Here is an 18,505-nt window from a genome sequence, read left to right as displayed (position 1 = left end):
TATCTATGAATATCCCTCAAGACCACAGAAAACAGACTCTTTAGTATTTTCTATCTGGAATGAATAAAGTCTGAATCTTTACTTATGTCATTTAATAGTCTTCATAAGGAAAGTTTTCAAATACTGTCAAATAGTAAGTGGTAAATTCAAAGGCCTTCACAGTGATGATGGTTGTTCAACAAAGGAATTAGCAGAGCAGGAGGGACATGCGAGTTATATCCAACCTTCTAAAATAAACAGCAGTGTGACAGACAGCTTTACATAGCTGTGACATCTCTGGTTATTTCTTTGGAATAAATTCCTCCAGCTGGTTACTGTGTTAAAAAATATAAATGCTTTTAAGCCTTCTGATATATTACTGCCAAATCACTTTCGAGAAAAACAGAATGCCCTTTCTTTATTGTTTAGTTACTATCACTAAAAGTATACCTTTCATTCAAACCACCACAACAAAAAAATCTTTACAATGCAAAAAAGTCACAACACTACCTCACATTCCAATGTTAAGAGTAACAATGAACCCCTTAAAAAAAAAGAACTAGATATAGGTATATCTAGATATATATGCTTAAATAACTTATAGATACAAGTGATGTCTAAGTACAGTTACTGCTGTCCAGAAATAGCATTTCAAATATGAGTGCTACCAATGTTGTAACCATATAGAATGAGTGGAAATTGGCCAGGGTGCCAAGAGACTCATGCCTGTAATCCTAGCTACTCAGGAGGAGGCTGAAATCTGAGGATCAGGGTTCAAAGCCAGCCTGGGCAGCAACGTCCATGAGACTCTTATCTCCAATTAACCACCCAAAAGCTGGAAGTAGAGCTGTGGCTCCAGTGCTAGAGCACTAGCCATGAACAAAAGCAGCTCAGGAATAGTAGCCAGTCTGAGTTCAACTCTCAAGACCAGCACAAGAGCTGGGAATGTGGCTTAGTGGTAGAGTGCTTGCCTAGCATGCATGAAGCCCTGAGTTCAATTCATCAGTACCACATAAACAGAAAAAGCTAGACATGTCACTGTGGCTCAAGTGATAGAGGGCTAGCCTTGAGCAAAAGAAGTTCAGGGACGGTGCCCAGGCTCTGAGTTCAGCCCAAAGATTAAAAAAAAAAAAAAAAAAAAAAAAACCCAGTACAAAACAAAACAAAAAATCCTTTTAGTAGAAGAACAGTCATTCAGGTGGTGCAAGGTCCTTACTTCTTCATGCACTCATCCACAAGCTCCCCACCACAAATGCTTTGGTGCTTCTAATGTAATGCTAGCGTATGACAGCGAGTCAATAAACATGCCAGAGCTTCTCATCTCCCACTGTACGTACCGACAAGATCATGCGGTATTTGAAGTTAGGAAATTCCCGGTCACACTTTTCACAGCGATACAGGCCATTCTGCTGGTCAATCACTTTCTTATTGCAGTCCTGAGATGGGCAGGCTTGGTACATACAGTTCTCTTTGCGAAGATACACTATCGTGGCTACAGAGCTGAAATAGTCCGCCTTTACAAGAATAATAAAGGGGGAATGTGAGAACACACCTGCATTTGGGGCTGGAACCAACCAGATGGGGCTCAAAGCTGCCCTTACACACAGATGTCAAGTACTTACATGTGTTCCTGTCCTAAGCTCACAAAACAATTATGGGAACCATTCATTCTGCAGTTTCAGAAATAGCATGCATTGCGTACAAACCCAGGGAGGAAATAAACCAAATTCTAAGGTACAAAATTCCTTCTTAATAAGAGTTAATTCAAGCCAGGCACAAGTGGTTCATGCCTAAATCCTAGATATTCAGAAGTCTGAGATGTGAGGCTCATGGGTTTTTTGTTTGTTTTTGGTCGGTTGTAGGGCTTGAACTCTTGAGCTCTTCAGCTCAAGGCTAGCGCTTCACCACTCAAGCCACAGCACCACTTCCTGTTTTCTGGTGGTTAATTGGAGATAAGAGACTCATGAACTTTCCTTCCCAGGCTGGCTTTGAACTATGATCCTCAGATCTCAGCCTCCTGAGTAGCTAGGATTACAGGCATGAGCCACTGGCACCCAACTGAGGATCATGGTTTGAAGTCAGTTCAAGCAGACAAATCTGACTCTTTTTTTTTTTTTTTTGCCAGTCCTAGGGCTTGAACTCAGGGCCTAGGTACTGTCCCTGAGCTTCTCTTGCTCTACTACTTGAGCCACAGCACCACTTCCAACTTTTTTTATGTGGTATTGAGGAATCGAACGGGGCTTCATACATAATAGGCAAGCACTCTACCACTGAGCCCCCTTCCCAGCCCCTCTGAGAGACTCATCTCCAATTATCCATCTAAAGGCTAAAAGTAAAAGTATGGTTCCAAGTGGTAGAGTATCAAGCATGAGTAAAAAGGCCAAGAAAGAGTGTCAGGCACTAAGTTCAAGCCCTACTATGAACGTGCATGCCTATGTGTGTGTGTGTATGTGTGTGCGTTTGTATGTATACATGTATCCAGGTGTCTCACACCTGTAATCCTAGCTACTCAAGAGGTTGAGCTCTGAGGATCCCAATTCAAAGCCAGCCTGGGCAGGAAAGCCCATAAGATTCTTACCTCCAATTAACCAGCAAAAAGCGAGAGGTGAAGCTCTGACTCAAGTGGTAGAATGCCAGCCTTGAGCAGGTAACTAAGGCATAACACCTAGACCCTCAGTTTAAGCCCCAGTACCATCATTACCACCAAAAATATATAAGTAAATAAAAGATTTAGAGTAGCTATGATCAACTACTCCTCCCACTCCCACACTAAAGCTAAGACCAGTGATTTCTCGGTCATTAACCAAGAAACTTAGCTGGATAATTTATTATTCAGCTTCAGGTCCGATAAGCCATTCAGTCATTGTCTCTTCTTCAATTCCTCAGAAACCCCTGTTGTGGGGCATGAGACAACATGTAGATGGAAGCAGCTGTCTTTGTTCCAATAAAACTTTACTAACAACAAGCAATTGCCTCAGAACACAAAAATACCCATGAATGAGGATCTGTGCCTTGTAAGTATAGAAATCACTGACAAGTCAATCCAGAAAGCACTAAATTGTGCTTGGCTTTTTGTTGATATTTGTTTTGACTTTCAACCCCCTCCTGAGTCTCCAGAGCTTTTAAAATTTATTTTTACTGTATTTTAAAAAATATCTTCAAGTGGCTGAACAAAGTAGTTACCATTCAACAAATCAGTTTATGAATACATCTTGATCAATGTCACCCCCTTACTTCATTTTATCCCTTTTATAACAAGCTAACCCCTCCACTCCATTGAGTGGAGTACTGTGACTGCATTCTCCCCCTTTTCTTTCTTCATTCCGCTACTCCCCTCCCCTTGACCTTCTCCTATACCTTTCAAGTACCTATTTCCTGGTATCATTTTGTTGTACTGTGGTTAGTTTTTCTAAGGAATTAAAATTTAAATTCTCCTCTGCAAATACTGTATTTCAGTTAATACATTTATAAATTATTTCTAGCTTCTATATACAAGAGAAAACATGTGTCCTTCGCCTCCCCGAATTGTTTTAATTTGTACTTGATATCTCCAAGCAGTGGTTTCAGAGACAAAACAAGGTGAATGCTTAAAAGAATCTAGCTACTTCCCCGTGTAGAAGGTTCTAGAGCTAGGGCTGTAGCCCAGTGGTAGAGTGCTCACATAGCACCCACAAGGCCATAGGTTCTAACCTCAGCTCCACCAAACAAAAAGAAAAAGAAAGCTCTAGAGAAAGGCGGGCAGTAGTGGCTCATGCCTGTAATCCTAGCTACTCAAGAGGCTAAGATCAGATGACTGTGGTTCAAAGGCAGCCAGGGCAGAAAAATCTATGACTTTCATCTCCAATAAACTACTCAGAAAAAGCTGGAAGTGCCGAGCACTGGTGGCTCACACCTGTAATCTTAGCTATTCAGGAGGCTGAGATCTGAGGATTTCAGTTCAAAGCCAGCCCGGGCAGGAAAGTTCGTGAAACTCATCTCTAATTAACTACCAGAAAACCAGAAGTTGTGTTGTGGCTCAAGTGGTAGAGCGCTAGCCTTGAGCTGAAGAGCTGAGGGACAGCACCCAGGCCCAGAGTTCAAGCCCCATAACCACCACCACCAATAACAAAAAGCTCTACAAGAAAGTAAGTCTCTTAGGTAAATCCCTGGAGCTTTCCCGTATTTCCATGTCAGGTCCAGACTCAAGACATGACTTGAAAGTCTAGGTGCAGACATGCAGAAAGTCTAGGTACTTGGTATGCCCCATTTCTTATCACATACTATCTTTAGATCAAGAGAGAAACTGGGAGGCAAGAAAATGAGAAGAGTGGCTGTTCCTATGACAGGAGAACACAGATTTATCCCATGTTTAATTCTCACAACGCTCTATAAAAGCATTGTGAGTTTCTGTTGATGACAGTGATGGATAGGGATGTACTGTGAAATCAGACAGTAAGAAATAAAACCTGCATTGTATATGCTGACAGCAAGGGATCAGGGTGCATAAAAGAAATAAGTGATTTAAATATGTAAACCATTTATTTAAATATTCAAATGACCTAACCTGCTGACAGAACACAGGTTAGGTCAAGACAGTGGGAGGGTTATCCCACACATTCTGACAGGAAAGCTATAAGTAAAGTCAAATACCAGTCAGTCCCCAGTGGGGTCCATCTGCAGCCCTCAACTTGTAGGGGGCTGTAGAACACAAATGGGGAACTGCCTGATGCTGAACACTGAGCCTGGATGATTTCCCACTCAAAAAAAAAAAGTCTTTGTAGGGGCTGGAGCTGAGGCTCAAGTGGTAGGACACCTGCCTAGTAAGTATGAAGCCCTGAGTTTAAACCGCAGTACCACAGAAGAAATAAAGTATTTGTGACCAGTGAGTACTTTGATTTGTAGAAGCAATTAGAAAAGTAATGTAAACCCAAAGTCAGTTTACAATGTAGTTATAATACAGGGCTCAGAAATGATCACTTTCTTGAGATCCTCTGAGCCTTCCCATTTTTCTGCCTTAATGCAGGGAAGGGCTACAACACACTTTAAAGTTAGACAGCATTGGTTCATTAGGCCTGGACAAAGTCCCAGGTAAGAATGAACACCTGACAGCTGGTATCACAAACCAGATCTCAAAATTCAGGCCTCTGTACACTTTTGCATGCTTTTGTGGAGACAGTGAAGAACGTAAAAATACCTTGTCACCTTGGCCCAGGTTCTCCAATTTAACCTCATATAATGTTTTCCAGTTGGTGTTGCTGCCTCCTGTTCCTCCACCCCTTTGATCAGAGATGGAAACACCATCTAAGGCTTGTCCTTCTGAGTCAAACCTGAAAAAATAAATAATAAGGACCATAGGGACTTGATTTGTATATACTTCTCAAAACATGCTTCTTGTTTCTACTTACTAGATAAAGGCATCTACCCCCACCAGCTTTCACATCCATCCTGTCATGTGGGCTCAAATTAGCATCTTCTGTTTTACCTTAGTCTAAGGAAGAAAGTGTTTTTTCCTTTGATCTCATTTGCTTTGATGCCCCCCAGTGGTCAAGACAATCAGTGCCAAAGTACCACAGACCCTTCCCTAGACTACCTCTGCACAGGAAGAGTAGCCAGGATTGAGGCCTAAAAATACTGTGAAAGTCAACAATTGTAAGCTACAATGTAGAGCTCTAGTACAGTCCTTTGCATTACTACTGCTCATCTCAGTTGCAGCTGCATTGTGTGCACTTGCTTGTACATCAGTACTACAGCTCAGAACTCGCCTTTGCTCATGGCTGGTGTTCCACCACATAAGCCACGCCTCCAATCCAATGATTTTTGTTGGTTAATTGGAGATGGGTGGGTCTCACAGACTTGGTGTGGTTCAAGTGGTAAGAGTCCCAGCTGAGCAAGCAGCTGTATTTTTATCCTCACTGAAATATTGGAAACAGTTTCCTCAGTGGAAAGCTTAAGCCCAACATGAATTCAATTGATTATATAACCCAAAACAATCTACCAGAAGGCATTATCTATATTTTCTTGTAGAATTGCCTCCTTATTAAGATTTTACTTATGTCAATATTAAATTCAAATTAATCTGTATTAAATTATTACTAACATTGATTATACTTCTTGGCCACCTATCATTGACATGTAGGAAAGGCATGAAGGCCAGGGAGAGGGAGGATTAGGGACATACTTGTGACAATAGTCAGCCTGAGATTAAAAACATGCCCAACATCATTGCAATGGTGAGTATCTAAAAGCTAACCACACACAGAGCAAGCTTTCTAGAAACAGAGCATCCAGCAGAATGGATGCTGCCCTAAGCTGCAGACAATTGCCTTCGCATTCTGTCAGGTAAGCGGCTAAATCCGTCACCGAGGCACAGCAAAGTCCATAAATCTGTTTCACCGCTACTAGCTACACAAGTTTATGGTTTCAAAAACTCCAAGGAGACATTTGCTACCAAAGACAGCTCATCAGGAGTCAGCAGAGCAAGGAGAGAGGCAGCCCTTCTTACAATAAAAATTCTACTTTGTTAGAGTCAAGATCTAAACATCACTAATCCCTGCTGCGTGGGGTGTGTGTGCACCAAACCTCTCTTTGATCAATGACAAGTTATTTTGTTCAGGGGATGGGCATGTCTTTTTATGTTGCCTGGCATCCAGTTACTGACAATGAAATATGAACACCTTAATGTGGGCACACAATTAACTGGGGGTTGTGCTTCAGACAAAGGCTGGAAGAAAACCAAGCAAAACCAAACCAAAGTCCTGGTTATTTCTGGTCAGACTATAATAGGCCCTGCTGGATAATGCCATGCCAGCTTCCAGAATAGTTAAATAAAAGGATGGCGTAAGTGACATGAACACTTCTATAGATGGTTTAGAAACTGTTAAAACACTAGTGCTATTTGTTGACATCAGACTCAAAACAGAAATGATGAGTATGAAATACGAGCTTGTTCTTGAGTCACTTAAGCCCTAAGACCCAGTTGGAAACTGACACGTCCCCATGTGACTATAACTATACAAATTATTTAAGCTTGGGCTTGTTAAAAGTGTTTTCCCTGACCACATCAATTCTTATATACCATGTTTCAGGCCGAAGTGCTTTTTTAAGGCAGAGTTTTAATGCCTTCAAAAGCTAGATATGGTGAAATTTTTAACAGGCTCTCCTCATCCCTTGAGTGCTTTGAGAATAACAATATAATGGCAACAAAAGTCCATTGTTCCCACCCTGCTATATCAGTCACAGTGAACACACTCGAGAAGATGTGACCTGCACCAGAGGCACAAGAGTAAGAAAGAACATTCTTCCCACACAGCTCAAACATAGCAGCAAAAGATTCCCTCAGCATACATCCTGTATCACCCTGCTGCTAAAGCCCCTCCGTACCCTGCTTTGGCAGGATCGAGGTCAGCACACAGCACTTACATTCTAATCGCCTCCTCTGACTTTCCAGGCTTGTTGTGGGATTACGAGCTTGTCACTTTAAGGGCTTTAAAGACATCTCAGAAGGCATAAATAAAGCCTCCAAGAGAGAGGAACTGTTCCGTTCAGTTAGGAAGCCTTCTACTTGGTTGAGAGCTCCTACACTGATGGTACCCAGCTCTTCTCAAAGCCCAGACTCAAATTTGATTTAGCCCCACAAAACCTACCATCCACGCAGCTTATAGGCCTCTGGGATGTCAGGATTCATAATGATAGTGCTTGAAGACAGAACGGAGAGGCTCCGTCCACCAAAATCAGAGACTCTCACCCCTTTGATGGCCATTACCGGCTGTCTGGACCCATCAAACTTGTCTGCCTACAAAACAAACACCAAATACATCTAAGTATCACTGGCAGGAATTCCAAGAAAAAGTTAATAGTACAATGCATATTAATCTGTGCATGTGAAATCTATATAAGACAGACCTCACACTCATGTTAAACCTGCTCAGAGATAACATGACAACTAATCTACCACTACTTTCCTAGAGTTACAAAGAAAAGCATTTTACTACAGAAAGCTGAAATCATAGCACATCTCATAGAAAAGTTGTCAAGTAATTGCCAGGGAGCTCAACCCTTTATCCCTATGTGGCCAACTCAGGACAGGACAAGGCACCTGGAGTCTTTCTGCTCAGTGTGAGCACTTACATCTTCCCCCCACAGCGTAGCAGTCACCACTTTCCCTGACGTATCCATCAGATAGATGTTTCTCTTAGCAACTTCTCTGTTGTTAGACTTGATAGTGACCTTAGTGGCATCTTCATAGTTCTTGCAGATCCCTAGTATGTCTAAAACACAGGCACAAGTCTTTAGCAGGAGTGATCAAGGTTCCTTTCACGACATGATCAAAGGCCAAATGATAAGCACAGCAAGCCTTGCACCTCCCTATACACTGCAAATAAACTAACCACCACTGCTCTCCTGGCCTCAAGCCTGAACTTACCTACAAGTGCATCTTTAGACTTGTTCTCTAGGTCACCAATCCCTGTGAAATCAAACTGAACTGTGGGCAAGTGATGATCATCTTCGCAGGGCACGACAGAAGTCTCATTATTGAAGGTCATCTCATAGTCATTTTTAACAGCTGAGAACTGTTTGTTAGCAATCTTCAGGGTGCCTTTTGAGAAATAATACACCTGCAAAAGAGGCCAAGCCATGAGACGTGATAGTCCATCACATAGAATGCAAAAACTCCTTAGGCAGGTTGAGAGTATGGTTCAAGTGGCAGAGTATATGCTTAGCAAGCACACAGCCCTGAGTTCAAATCCTGGTATTGGGGTGAGGGGGTGAAGAATCCCTTTATTGGAATACAACACACTAATGGATGAGACCCCCTCCCCCACCACTATTCTCACTGTTCCATACAACTGTCAGTTCTCCACCAACCCAACGTACCTTATTCACTTCAATAAGAGGGAAGAACTTGTCCACTTGCTCATTGAAAGCAGTAGCTCTGATTTCACCCTGTAGAAGCAAGTAAGAGCAGGTTAGGAATGTGGTGTTCTGCATCCCAGTTTAAGTGGTGAAAAGCCAGCCATGTTAGCATCAAGATGACATCTCAGGGGCAGTGGCACAAGGGGACCTGCGGGAGGGCTGCAGACATCCCAGAAACCCACATTTTACAGCTATACTTTCAGCTCCCCCAAAACAAGACAGGGGCCGGGCACCGGTGGTTCACGCTTATAATCCTAGCGACTCAGGAGGCTGAGATCTGAGGATCACGATTCAAAGCCTGCCACGGCAGGAAAAGTCCATGAGACTCTTATCTCCAATAAACCACCAGAAAACCAGAAGTGGCGTTGTGGCTCAAGAGGTAGAGTGCTCCCCTTGAGCTAAAGAGCTGAGGGATAATACCCAACCCCAGAGTTCAAGCCCCATGACCAAAAAAACAAAACAAAACAAAAAACAACAAAAAAACCCAGAGAGGGTCAAGTAGCCAAGCCAGTAATCACATTTAATTTAAGATGGAAAGAAAACAAAACAAAACAAAGGACAGGTTTAATATTGTGATAATAAAAGCCTCAAGTTCCAGATTCTGAGTGACACGACCAAAGCCCACGGGGCTGTGAGGAACATGGGTGACTCAAGCAGCCTCCCTCCTGCTTGCCACCTGAATGACGGATGATTTCACACTCAGGAGCCGCTGCCAAAAACGTTATAACAAGTCATGCTTTCAAGTTGCTTCTGATTTGATTTTTACTTTTACTATTCTGTCAAGGCAATATGTTAGAGAGAGATGAAGAACTTAAATAAAGGGTTGAAATATTTAGCCCACTGTAGATTAGATGGACAATTTGTAGAAAATGAGGTTCTGGTACTGACTCTGCCATCACAATTAAACATTTGGGGTGATATGCCAACTTCCAAAAGCAGGAAGAGGAAGAGAAGAAAAAAGAAAAGGAAAAAGAAAGGGATATGACAATGACAGTTTCGAAATGTTTTGTCAGCAAAAGGGTTCTATCTAGTTTAAATTAAAGCAGATAATCTGGATCCCAGTGGATCATGCCTATAATCCTACTTGCTCAGGAGGCTGAGATCTGAAGATCACTGTTTGAAGCCAGTCTGGGCAGAAAAGTCCATGAGACTCTCATCTCCAATTAACCACTAAAAATCCAGAAGTGGAGCTGTGGCTCAAGTGGTAGAGCACTAGCCTTGAGCAAAAAGGAAAGACACATAGCCCAGGCCCCAGAGGTCAAGCCCAATAGTGGCACAAAGAAGTAAATAAACAAAGCAAGCAAACAAGCAAGCAGATAAGACTCTGCAGGTCAGATCTTATTTATTGTTTGTTTGTTTGCCAGTTGTGGAGCCTGAACTTTGGGCCTAGGCACTGTCCCTCAGCTCTTCAGCTCAAGGCTAGCGCTCTACCACTTGAGCCATAGCACCACTTCTGGCTGTTTCTGCTTATGTGGTGCTGAGGAATCGACACCACAGCCTCATGCATGCAAAGCAAGCACTCTACCCCCTAAGCCACCTTCCCAGCCCCAGATCTTATTCATGATGGCTAACTCTCTCCCTGCAGTAAGCATGCAAGGATTTCATCTTTTTGGCCTCAGAAGCCTACAGAGCCCAGGCTGTTTCTTGGAACCCAGCCCTGTGACTACCCCACCTGACACATACTCACACTTTCATCCACAAGTTCTAGAGAGAAAAGCTTCCCTTCCCCCCGGGAATTGCTCCAAGTACGGATCTGACTTTTATTGGTGACACGAGCACAAATGGTCCACCTAAAAAACAAACAAGGGACGTTAGTGTTTGGAGTCTTCCCTACCTGATTACAGATCAGGTAAGAAAGTATTTTCCCACAGTCCTTCTTATCTTACACATACTCCATTTGTAAGTTACCTGTATTTTAATCCAGCTAATTAAAAGACTGAGATGACATTCAGGCTTGACAGTTTACAGAATAAGCAAACAGTGAAACGTACAAGGTGATTTAACACTAACTCATTCTCCTGTCAAATAAGCAAATTTATAAACTCTCTTCCTTCTCCAAAAACCATCACCAAGGCAACAATATCCCCTTAATGAAAGGCTCTAAGCTTTTTTTAAAAAAAAAAAAAAAAAAAAAAAAAAAACAAACCCAGTTACACCAGCAATTATATTTTGTCACTATTTTCAGTTATGGGAAATGATATAACTAATGTCAAACTTCTGTCTTGGAAAATTTCTAATGCGTGCAGAGTATGAACCTACATACAGAACATGGCACCTGTGGGCCATTAAAGAAAAATACATTAATGCCATATGACCTTAGAGGCCACTGAAAAAGGAGGCTCAAGAACCAAGGTCCAGGTCTATGCCCATCCTGAGGGTAGGTGCTGGACACACTGGTTACCTTACTTCAGTTTCACAGGAAATAATCATCCCTATACAGCTAAGTACTAGAAGAATGAATAAAAATATACCTGAAAGAATACTGAAAAAAAGAACTCACTAGTTGGATGTCAGGGGCTCTTGTCTGTAAGTCTAGCTACTGAGGGGGCTGAGATTTGAGGATCATGGTTTGAAGCCAGTCTGGGCAGGAAAATCCTTAACTCTCCCATTCAACCACCAAAAAGCTAGACATAGAGCTGTGTCTCAAGTAGGAGAGCAATAGTCCTGAGCACAAAAGCTCAGGGACAGTGCCCAGGCCCAGAATCTCTCACCCTGTCCCCCACATCACTATTTTCTAACAGTCTAAGATTAAATGAAAAAAAAAAAAAAAAAAAAAACCCTGATATAAAAGAAATACATATTTGGGACATAACTAATGTGGTTCATATAAATAGCACAGATTATCTTAGTCAAACTGAGCTTATCAATTGAGTTTCTAAGCAGTAATGTTTTTATTTTAAATTTTTCTAAAAGTATGGAAACCTACTGGCTACACCACATTGCTATTTTTTCCTTTTTTTTTTTGGTGCCAGTACTGTTTTTTTCACTCTAGCCTGTTGCTCTAACATAAGCCACTCCTCTACTTCCAGCTTTTTGCTAACTAACTAGAGATAAGAGTCTCTCAGATTTGTATGCTTGGGCTGGCTTTCTACTATGATCCTCAAATCTCAGCCTCCTGAGTAGTTAGAATTACAAGCTACCAGCACCAGGCTTTTCCATTCTTTTTTTTTTTTTTAGCTCCGTCCTGGGGCTTGAATTCTGGGCCTGGGCGTTGTCCCTTAGCTCTTCTGCTCAAGGCAAGCGTTCCATCACTTGAGCCACAGCACCACTTCCAGTTTTTTGGTGGTTAATTGGAGATGACTCTCATGGGCTATCCTGCCCAGGCTGGATTCAGATCTCAATCCTCAAATCTCAGCCTCCTAAGTAGTTAGATTATCAGTGTAAGCCACTTCACCCTGCCTTTTCTTTCTCTTTTTCTTCTTTTTTTAAAATAGAAATTAAAGAAAAAAGTAAGGAACCCTTTCATGAACCCATGGTAACTGTGCACTTGGCCAACAACTCACTTGGACTGGTAAGGGGTGAGGCTGGCGATTGGCACTACTTTGGCCTGTGCTCCCCCAGAAGGGTGTGAGAGGCCCGTCCCAGCAGGTTTTCCAAATGTCTTTGAGGCACCATACGTCTTAGATACAGTCGAACCTTTACAAGTAAACACACACAGAAAAGGACAGTCAGTGTTCTACTTAGCCTATATAGTAAATTTTACAAGTATTCTCATTACTGATATGCCTGGTGAGGTAAAATTTTTCATTTTCAGTATCCAGATACAGAGGGAAGCAGGAGGCTAGGAAAGCAATCTAGAATGAGGGCGGGGTGCAGAAGAATCCATAATTACATCCGTTGACTTAAACCCCAAGGGTCAAAATAGAGATGATAATGAATCCGCACTGCTCTTTCTCAGGTCCACCCTGTGAAACTTTTTCTCTTGCACCAATGGACACGATAATGGGGCAGAGAAAGAAGATTAACTTGACTGGGAAAACTGATAGCAAGTCTGTAGGTCCCTAAGAAGAAAAGCGATTCCCCACCTTTAAAGGAAAAGGAAAAGCATGGCCATAAGGGACCAGGAGGATGGATATTGGTAGGAAGTGGTATCTATCACCAATGAATCATTTCAAAACACTGTCACTGGATGAGGTCTACAAGGAAAGCTTTAGGAAGGATGGTTTTAGTTGGGAACAAAGGGCAAGACTCAACGTTTGGTCAAGGCGAAAGGTAGGAGGCCACTTTGACTTGCTGTCTCTAAGCTCTATAGTGGCCTTGCATGTGGAAAGACCACTGTTCAAAGTTTATTAGCAAATGAGTTTTGTGCTCACAAGCTTTACAGCTGTGAAGCTTCAGCCACTAATTCTGAAAAACAAATTAAGTTCAGTGATCTCTTACCTTCCACACCCTAAGTTTTTTTCATATTAGAATTTGTTTAGGGGCTGGGAAGTTGGCTCAGTGATAGAGTGCTTGCCTCACATACATGAGGCCCTGGGTTCAATTCTTCAGCACTACATAAGCAGAAAAAGCTGGAAGTGGCGCTGTAGCTCAATGGTAGAGTGCTAACCTTGAGCTGAAGAGCTAAGGAACAGTGCCCAGGCCCAGAGCTCAGGCCCCACCACCGACTAAAAAAAAAAAGAAAGAAAGAAAAAGAAAGGAAGAAAGAAAGAAAAGAAAAAAAAACATGTTTAAAAACCTAAATTCACTTTGTATTTATGAGTTCCCAAAACATGTTTTACACTACTGCAGGTATGTGTAGCACTTGGTTAGAAATGCATGCAGGAGGGCTGGGAAGATGGCTCAGTGGTAGAGTGCTTGCCTTGCATGCCTGAGGCCCTGGGTTCGATTCCTCAGCACCACATAAGCAAAAAGAAAAAAGCCGGAAGTGGCGCTGTAGCTCAAGGGGTAGAGTGCTAGCCTTGAGCTGAAGAGTTGAGGGACAGCGCCCAGGCCCAGAGTTCAAGCCCTACGACCGGACCCCCAAAAAAAAAGAAAAGAAATACATGCAGGAGCCGGGCGCCGGTGGCTCGTGCCAGTAATCCTAGCTACTCAGGAGGCTGAGATCTGAGAATCAAGGTTCAAAGCCAGTCCAGGCAGAAAAGTCTGTGAGACTCTTATCTCCAACTAACCACTAGAAAACCGGAAGTGGTACTGTGGCTCAAGCAGTAGAGTGCTCGTCTTGAGCTGAAGAGCCCAGGGTTAGCGCCCAAGCCCAGACTTAAAGCCCTACGACCGACAAAAAAAAAAAAAGCAAATGCACGCAAGAGTGGAGTGCCTCAGATCCTAGAGCTTTCTGTTCCACACAGGAGTCAGAAGAGGCCAACAGACATACAACAGGAATGACCCAAGGACACACAGGTACTCTGCAGTATGTACACATATGGAACACAATACAGTTTTATTAAACACACACAAGCGTCCATTTATCCACTGTATGAGAGTGACAGACAGACAGACACAGAGACAGACACACAGACACAGACAAGACACACACACACACACACACACAGGGAGTGAACCCAAGGCCTCCAGAATGCAAGATAAGCGCTGTCACTGAGCTACATACATCCTCAGCCCCATTCATCCAAATAATTTATTTGTGGTTGTTGGTTGTGGGGCTTAAACCCAGGACCTGGCACTCTTCTGCTCAAGGATAGCACTCTACAACATTGAGCCACAACACTACTTCCAGTTGTCTGGTACTTAATTGGAGATAAAAGTTTCACAAGGGATGGGAAGGTGGCTCAGTGGTAGAGTGATTGTCTTGCATGCATGAGGCCCTGGGTTTGATTCCTCAGCACCACCTAAGCAGAAAAAGCCAGAAGCAGAGCTATGGATCAAGTGGTAGAGCACTAGCCTTGAGCTGAAAAGCTGAGGGTCAGAGCCTAGGCCCAGAGTTCAGGGCCCACAACTGGCAAAAAAAAAAAAAAGTCTCACAAATTTTCCTGTCTAAGCTGGCTTTGAGCCTTGATCCTCAGATCTCAGCCTCCTCAGTAACAAGGATTACAGGCATGAGCCACCAGTGCTTGGCTTTTTTTTTTTTTTTGGTCAGGAAGATATCCTTCAGTTTACATCTAGTCCATTTTCTTACACCATGAAGTTTAAAATAACAAAACAACAAGGAAAAACAAAAATGTAAATCTGTGGAAGGAAAAGGAGGAATAATGTACTATTTATATTTCAGCTTAAAGAAGGAGCTTTTAAATTCTTAAGCATTTTACTTTTTTTCTTTAGCATTTTAGCTAATCTAAACAGTATGTCGCATGAGACGTATATAAGTATACAAACTCTTATTAAGATGATAAATACACAGCCCTAATGCAAGGTAGATTAAAACAACAACAGAGGGGGAAGAGTCATATGTCCTAAAAGTTTCACAGAAACAATTAGTGACGTCTTAACCTTGCTTTTCTCAGAACCGTGCATTGAAAAATAGAAACCAATAGTTGAAGGGAGGAGAGAGGAGGCGTATATGATGTTGTAATAAAAAAGAAGTCTCTAAAAATAAATCCAATCACATCTTGTAAGTCATAATTTTTCATGGTAGCTTCCAGGTCAAGAGGTTCCTAAAACAAAGGCCAGAAAGTAAACAAAATGATTCCATCAGGAGTTCCCTGAACCTGCTGCAGAGCTGAAAAGCAGAACTTATGAACAATAGAAATGACTTTAGGCAAACGATAAACACCCTCCAAAGCCCAAATGGAAAACTTGGGGAAAGAAAAGCAGAATTAGTAAGAGGATTCTAGTCAGTTAAAAGGTAAGAATTAAAAAGGTATGCAAATTCACAGAGCATGTAAAAAGACGTGAGAAATACTAGAAGAGTATATTATAATAAAGGAAGTATTAAGTATCTCTATTGGGGGTGGCAGTACTGAGTTTGAAGCCAGGGCCACACACAAGCTAAGCAGATATTCTACTACCAAGTCACTCCTCCACTCCTTTTCACATTGCTCTTTTTTTTTTTCCTTGACTAGGCTCATGCCTAGCTATCTGTTGAGAAGTAGCTTCAATCTGAGGCTGGCCCAAGACTGCAATCCTCCTGATCACAGCTTCCCAAGTAGCTAAGATCACAGGTATGTCATCAGCACTCTCCATTGTTTCAGTCACATAAGAATTGGAATTATTTGCCAGCCACCTTTTACAAGCTACTCAGGAAGCTGAGATCTGAGGACTGATGTCTGAAGCCAGCAAGGGCAGGAAAGCCCATGAGACTCTTATCTCCAATTAACTACCAAAACAGTCGCCAAGTGGAGCCATGGCTCAAGCAGTAGAGTGCTAAAATTGGAATTATTCTTTGCAGTTCCACATCAGGAGTGCCATTCTGAGAAGTCATCAGTCCCTGACACACATAAGCTGGTGGCACCTTACCTGCTCCTGAGCTCCCATTCTGTTGCTGAGGTTTGCTGACCACTGGGCTGGCTGCTGAGACCGTAGAAGGCACTACTTGCTGTTGTCCATGTCCTGAAGATCAAAACCAAAGGCCATTTTAGTGCAAATTGAGTTAAGAGACTGAAACTTAAACTGAAGAAATACTTTGGAGAAGTGTCCATTTTTAAATTTCTCATGTGTCACAATCAGGCTGAGGCATCCAACTGCATATAGTGAATGTGCCAAAGACTCACTTTTTGTTTTCATGTAGGAAAGGTTGGGCTCCTTTTTACCTTTCAACCTGTTTATAATTGATATACTTTTCAGTTTTAATGAGGTTCTCCCCTAAAACCTTGCCCATTTCTCCTATAGGAACCCACAGTAAAGTCACTGAGCTGAAATCTGTGACACGACCACGATTTCCATAGCAACAAATCGATGTCATCAACAGTATCGTGCGTTCGTGGCAAGATCTATCAGAAGAAAAAACTGGGTGGTAAGGAAGACCTAAAAGCAGTTCAATTGTCTCTGAAGTGCTCCTGCTTCAAAGAAAAAGGAGCCGTTCAGAAAGGATTCTACCCTTTCCCTCCCAAACAAAGCAACCTTATTTTGCAGCTGACAGCTGGTAGAAATGAGAGTTGAAAGAGTCGTAGGTAGCGTGAAGTGCCAGTGAACTGTCACAGCAGGGAGAGATGAGAATGGAGTTCAGAGGCAGCCGTGTCAAGGAAACGGGAAGATTAAAGGGAGAGGAGGGGAAATGAACACATCTCTCAAGCAGAAAATAAGAAATGCCATACCATAGACTATATTTGCCTCTCCCTTTATATGAACGTTTATGAAGCCCAAGAATGTTAAAATTGTAAAATAGCTCATACTTTAAAATAATAAACTTAGGGAACTTGATTTGATCTCTGTGATTGGCTTGCAAGTCAACCCCATCTGTGCTATTCACTGAAAGCACTTGTGTGCCCTGCGCGCGCGAGTACGCACATACACACACACACACACACACACACACACACACACACACACACACACACACACACACACACACACACACACTATTCAGCTGAGCATCAGTGGCTCATACCTGTAAGCCTAGTTAGGTAAGGAGGCTGAGATCTGAGGATCACAGTTCGAAGTTAGCCTGGGCAGACAAATTTCTCAAGACTTTTCAATTAACCTGCAAAATACTGGAAGTGGAGGTGTGGTATGCTAGCTTTGAGCAAAAAAACTAAAGGTGAGGTCCTGAGTTCAAAGCATGCACACAGGAACACACACACACGTGTGCGCACACACACACACACACACACACACACACAATTCAGTGTCCTAAACATTAAAAACAGCAAGCAGAGCTGGGAAAGCTCCTCACCTGCCACCTTATTTTTACCTTCCCCAACTGCTGAGTTCAAGTTCCTGCTGGGCTTCCCATCATCCTAACTCACCTAGGCATGATATGGACTGATTTAATTTACTTCTGCCAATATTACTCTTAAGTAGCATTGTTAAATGAGACATAACTGTGCCATTAGAGTAAAATTAATTTAGCATAAAATTAAAAAGATTAAATAGAATTGTTTATTCTTTAGTTCTTCCTATGGAGAGAAAAACTGATACCTTATTTACATAGAAAAAAGGCCTAGATTATAAACAATGAAATTTTTGTCTTTACTTTTCAGCTTTCCATTATCTCTGAATTTACAAAGCACCATAAGAAATCAGATGGGAGAACTGTCTCCCCTGACAATGTGTCTTGTGAAGAACGGTTCTCAATTCTTAAGTGAACCTTTTTATAAAACAGTAGGGAAAAGATGAGTTACTCAGTAAATAGTATTGAAGCTAAGTGGTTGGGGGAAAAAAATCCTGTCTTTATCTGTTTCATAAAATACATTCAAAAGAAGAAATAAGATTAAAAAACTCAAAAATGGAACCGTTAGGAATACACATATAAACCAGGCACCAGTGGTTAGCACAATACAAGGTACTCAGAAGGGTGAACTCTGAGGATCATGGTTCCAAGCTAGTCTGGGCATAAAAACCTGAGACTTTTATCTCCAATTAACTAGCAAAATGTCAGAAGTAAAGCTGTGGCTCAAGTGGTAGAGCGTAAGTGGAAGAAACTAAGGGAGAGTACTCAGGTCCAGAGTTCAAGCCCCAGCACTGGCACAAAAACAAAGAACCAACAACAACCTCCCCTCCCCCACCCCATACATGCACTAGTGGCTCATGACTATCTATAATCATAACCCCAGCTATTCAAGAAGCTGAGCTATAAGGATTC

General features: G+C 42.2%; 1 protein-coding gene across 1 annotated transcript in view; it reads right to left on the bottom strand.

Annotated features, from left to right (window-relative positions):
- Positions 1-18,505, bottom strand: part of Rpa1 (replication protein A1) — a 58,462-nt gene that overhangs the window by 8,617 nt on the left and 31,340 nt on the right. Inside the window, exons 6-14 of the mRNA XM_042673809.1 lie at positions 16,222-16,314; positions 12,375-12,507; positions 10,559-10,661; positions 8,833-8,901; positions 8,381-8,573; positions 8,086-8,225; positions 7,602-7,750; positions 5,153-5,285; positions 1,317-1,493 (exon numbers count right to left, since the gene is read on the bottom strand). Of these exons, the coding sequence (XP_042529743.1) occupies positions 1,317-1,493; positions 5,153-5,285; positions 7,602-7,750; positions 8,086-8,225; positions 8,381-8,573; positions 8,833-8,901; positions 10,559-10,661; positions 12,375-12,507; positions 16,222-16,314 (1,190 nt within the window). The remainder of the gene's footprint in view (positions 1-1,316; positions 1,494-5,152; positions 5,286-7,601; positions 7,751-8,085; positions 8,226-8,380; positions 8,574-8,832; positions 8,902-10,558; positions 10,662-12,374; positions 12,508-16,221; positions 16,315-18,505) is intronic.

This window comes from Dipodomys spectabilis, unplaced genomic scaffold (assembly GCF_019054845.1).
Source record: "Dipodomys spectabilis isolate Male_0828 unplaced genomic scaffold, ASM1905484v1 ptg000018l, whole genome shotgun sequence".
NCBI classification, from domain to species: Eukaryota; Metazoa; Chordata; class Mammalia; order Rodentia; family Heteromyidae; genus Dipodomys; species Dipodomys spectabilis.
The sequence above is the reverse complement of the archived record's forward strand: the minus strand, read 5'-3'. Positions and strand labels throughout refer to the sequence as shown.